General features: G+C 38.6%; 1 protein-coding gene across 3 annotated transcripts in view; it reads right to left on the reverse strand.

The window, feature by feature from the left end:
* The window catches only part of Tm2d1 (TM2 domain containing 1), a 64,549-nt gene that overhangs the window by 39,018 nt on the left and 21,055 nt on the right, over nucleotides 1–4,476 (reverse strand). For all 3 annotated transcript variants that reach the window (XR_003851371.1, XM_008844470.2, XM_029569101.1), the window contains one exon: nucleotides 1,867–1,958. Coding sequence is in view for 2 of the 3 variants with exons in the window: in XM_008844470.2 (XP_008842692.1) it covers nucleotides 1,867–1,958 (92 nt within the window). In the remaining variant the exon portion in view is untranslated. The remainder of the gene's footprint in view (nucleotides 1–1,866; nucleotides 1,959–4,476) is intronic.

Below are 4,476 nucleotides of genomic sequence, written 5' to 3' on the forward strand. Positions count from 1 at the left end.
TTACAGAGGATGGCGTGATAAGAATAGGAGGTAGGAATTGGCTAGGCAGTTAGGGTAAAAAGACCCCAAAGAAATGTAGCCAGTTTCTTGGCTAAAAGTCAAAATGTCCTTGGGCCTGTTAGCAACATACTCTGTTCCAAGTCCAAAAATGTCAAAAGTAGTTGGGAGCTTGTATCTAATCCTTTAAAAGATTTTAGGGTTACCTCTTTGGGGGGGGGGAATGTTGGAGGGGAAGGAGTGGGCATGGATTTGATCAAAGCACCTTATATGCAGGTGTTAAATTCTCAATAAAGTTTTTGTAAAAATTTTTAAAAAAGAAATCTTTCTTCCCAACCCAAGGACTCCTGAATCAGTCCCTTTTCTATGACTGAAGCACTCTGCAATGGTCTTATTATAGTATTACATCATAAACTGGCCCACTAACATTTACCTTATTTCACATTTACTTTCTTTCTCACCAATAAACATTGTGATCTTCATCATTACTTCTATAGTATTTGCCTAACTACTTTTTCTTTTCATATTACATTTTATTTATTTGTTGTATGTAGAGAAGAGGTACACATGTACTACAGCATGCCTGTGGAGATCAGAGGACAACTTATGGGATTTAGTTCTCTCCTTCCACCATGTGGCTCCCAGGGATCAAACTCAGGTCATCAGGCTTGGCAGCAATTGCCTTTACGCACTGAACCATCTCACTGACCTTGTAGCTACTTTCTTAAATGTTGAAGAAATGTTTGTTAATTGAGTGAGTCAATGTATATATACACAAAACTTTGTTTTTTATTTATGAACTGCAACACTGAGGTTTAGACATGGCTACCAGAACCATACCTCCCCCACAACCCCACAGGGAAGACTCCTCTTTGATCTCTGGCAACATGGAATGAATATAGCTAGCCTTGCCAGTTGGAAAGCAGAGCATTGAAAAACTTTACATTTGCTCAGTGAAGGATTAACACACAACTTGAGTCCTACAGTAAATAAAGCATGATCTCTGGAGCCAGAAAACTTGGGCTCAAATTACTTGGACACATCTCTTAATCTTATGATAATTTCCTTATCCATAAAACATATTATAACAAATATGTCATAGAATAAAGCAAAGCCTCTCATCTCAGTAAATCCCTTAACCTCTATGGTGAGTTTCCCTACCTGCTAAAAGGATTTAAGAGAGGATGATAAACAGAGTTGTAAGGCTTAAATAAAGGTAAGCATATGAAAGTACTATTTAACAAAAATTATGGACAAGTGTAAATAGTTTTCATAAACATTTGTAGCCATGGAAAAAGTGGAGACTACAACTAGAAGGAAGTGATAGAAAGGGATCCTAAGAGGTGATAGAGTCAGACTCCTGGTGATCACCAAAATTCCAATGTCAACTTGGCTTGCCTGGAAGTAGTTGTTTCTATTCCCAGCACAACCATGATAAAAATTCAGGCAGAGGACATTCTTTTGAAGAGAGAAAATACAGACTTATCACCAGCACTGACTAAGCAACACACATAGTGTGCCTAGCCATAGCACTGACAGTTGCAGCAAAATCACACTGTCCTCTCCACCTTCTCTCTCCTCTCTCTCTCTCTCTCTCTCTCTCTCTCTCTCTCTCTCTCTCATGCATGCACGCACACACGTGCCTGGTTCTCTACAGGTGAGTACACGGGAAAAGACAATATTTCTTACTTAAGCTAAATTGCAGAGCTAACTAAAGCTCTAAACTCAAAGAACAATGTTAACTATTCAACTCCAGTTATATGAATCTTGAAAATGTAGACATTTAAATCTAAGAACACATGCATTTAACATAAATTCAAAACAAGTTTCATAAGGATTTTCTTTTCTTTTTGGATGAAGCATACTCACCTAAGGCAGGGTATCCAAGGTAAAATCGATCTGCTCCAAGCCATCCCAGAAAGAGAGATAATGCAACTGCCACTCTATATGAATAGCCATTTCTGCACAGAATTAAAACCTGAGTGTTATAACCATGTATTTCTAACATGAGAACATTTCAGAAAACAAGCCTATGACTGGCTACTTGCTTATTTAGTGGTTCACTCATTCACTCATTAATCCTTTTTGGATGCCGACTATGTAACTGACACTATTCTAAGCTTATGGGACGTACTAAAGAATAAAAGCAACATAGACGCCTGTCTCTCTCTCTCTCTCAGAGGCTTGTATTTTAGTGAGAGTAAGCCAAAATGCAAGCATATTTTAAAATTATAGTTTGTTTTCTGGGTGTGGTGGTACACACCTTTAATCCCAGCACTTGGGAGGCAGAGGCAGGTGGATCTCTGTGAGTTCAAGGCCAGCCTGGTCTACATAGTGAGTTCCAGGCCAGCTGGGGCTACAGGGAGACCCTGTCTCAAAAAGACCCCCCCCCAAAAAAAATTACAGTTTGTTAGAAAATTACAGCCATTATGACAAAAAAGAAGTGGAGCAAATGTGTAGGGAATTCAGAATGCCAGGGTATAGGGAATGCAGAGTGCTGAGGGCTAGTTAATCCAGGTGATGAGGTAAGCCACATTGAGAAGGTGATATGTGAGCAAAGACCTAAGGATGAGTAAGCCATGCCAACCTTGGAGTGCCCTAACCAAATGAACTAGCTGGTACAAGGCAGTGTACTTTGCAGGTTGATATTTATTAAGGAGGCCAGTGTTAGCAAGAGAAGTAGCAAGGGGCAGAACAGCAGGAGATGAGATAGGGGACTGCATTATTTCGGAAGCATTATTTATACACCACTACAAGTACTCTGACTTTTACTCTGAGAGAATGGGAAACTACTATGGTATTTTAAGGTGTGATATGATCTGATTTAGACTTTAATCACTTTGGCTATTGTGCTAAACATAGACTATGAGGGAGTATTTGTCTCTCCTGTCATGATCATAACAGAACTAACAATCTCAAAAGTCTCCAACAAGCTATTTTCCTCACATTTGTGAACTGCAGACTGGCTGTGGTTGGACAGATCTGTCCGCTACAGCTGGGAGACTCTGCCTCAGGCTGAGGTGCCACTGAGCTTGACTACAGGCTACAGACTCACTTCAAGTCAGTTCATTTTTCTACTGCAGAAGTTGAAATTGTAGCAGACACTTGGCACAAGTTCTTTTCAGGATTTATCATCAAAGTACAAAAGAAAAGCTGAATCTAAAACATACTCAAGCCTCTCTCTGTCCTACCTACTAGCCTTAGATAGGCCAAATTAAACAGTGCAGCCAAGCCCAAAGACAGTGATACAGGAAGTAGGAAGTATACACTGTCATGTTAATAGGGGCTGAGGACTGAATATTGCTAACGAATTAAAACTACCACAGGGACAAAAGAATTTGATGGTTATTTCAACATTTAGGTGAGAATAATGGCTTGACAGAATTGAGACGTGACCAGATTCTGGGTGCATTCGAAAGTATGGTTGATTTGATTTCTTAGTATTTTAAATTTAGGGTGGGAAAAAGAGAAAGACAAAATAACAACATTGAGGATTTTTACCCTAAGCAATAAGGGGATACAGAAGCTGGAGGAGAATGAGACTGGACGGTTCTTGAAAAGAAAATCAGGATTTCAGCTTGGATATGTTTCAGATGTATAAAAAAAAAAAAAAAAACAGCTGAATTTACAAGTCTGGAGTTATGGAAAGAAATCTAGACTGAAGATATAAATTAAAGAGCTACAGACATTAGGAAATATTTAGAATCACGAGATTGAGGGTGGATATGGCAGCACATGACTATTAATTCCAGCATCTGGAAAATGAAAACAGGGAGATCAGGAGTTCAAGACCAGCCATGGCTGCTTATCAAACTTGAGGCCAGCCTAGGCTATTAGGTAAACAAACAAACAAAAATACATAAACTGAATAGTAAAGAATTATGAGACAAGCACATAAGTACAGACAGATAAAAGATAAGACCTGAAGACTCAGCCTTGATGAACTCTAGTATGAAGAGATCAAAGAAACCTTGGGAAAAAAAGCTGAGGAGCTAAAGGTGAAGAAAAAAATAAAACTACAACAGTATGAGGTCCCAGAAGTCAAGTGTAATGAGACAGTCATCAGCCGGTCACATATGGCTAATATATCACATAAGATAAGGGTTGAGAATTTACTGTTATTAAACTCAAATGAGAGATCATTGCTGATCTCAGCAAGAGCAATTCTGGCAATTTGAAAAAGCAAAAGATAAAAGAGTGACTTGAGAGATGATGTGAGGAAGAGATTGTAAAAAAGAAAGTAGTAGAAATCCTTTGAGGAGTTTTGCTGCAAAGGAGAATAAAGATGTAAAGGTATTCAGAGTTATCAAACTGAAATCAAATCAGAACCCAGGTTTTTTGCATTATATTCACAATGAAGACATCTGTTGAGGAAGGTAGTAAGTGTCCGATTTTATGATGAAGGTAGAGGTGTCCCATCTACACAGGAACAGGGCACCATACCAGAGGTTGGAAAATAATAAATAAATAAATAAATAA

Source organism: Nannospalax galili, unplaced genomic scaffold (assembly GCF_000622305.1).
Source record: "Nannospalax galili isolate Female #2095 unplaced genomic scaffold, S.galili_v1.0 scaffold71, whole genome shotgun sequence".
NCBI classification, from domain to species: Eukaryota; Metazoa; Chordata; class Mammalia; order Rodentia; family Spalacidae; genus Nannospalax; species Nannospalax galili.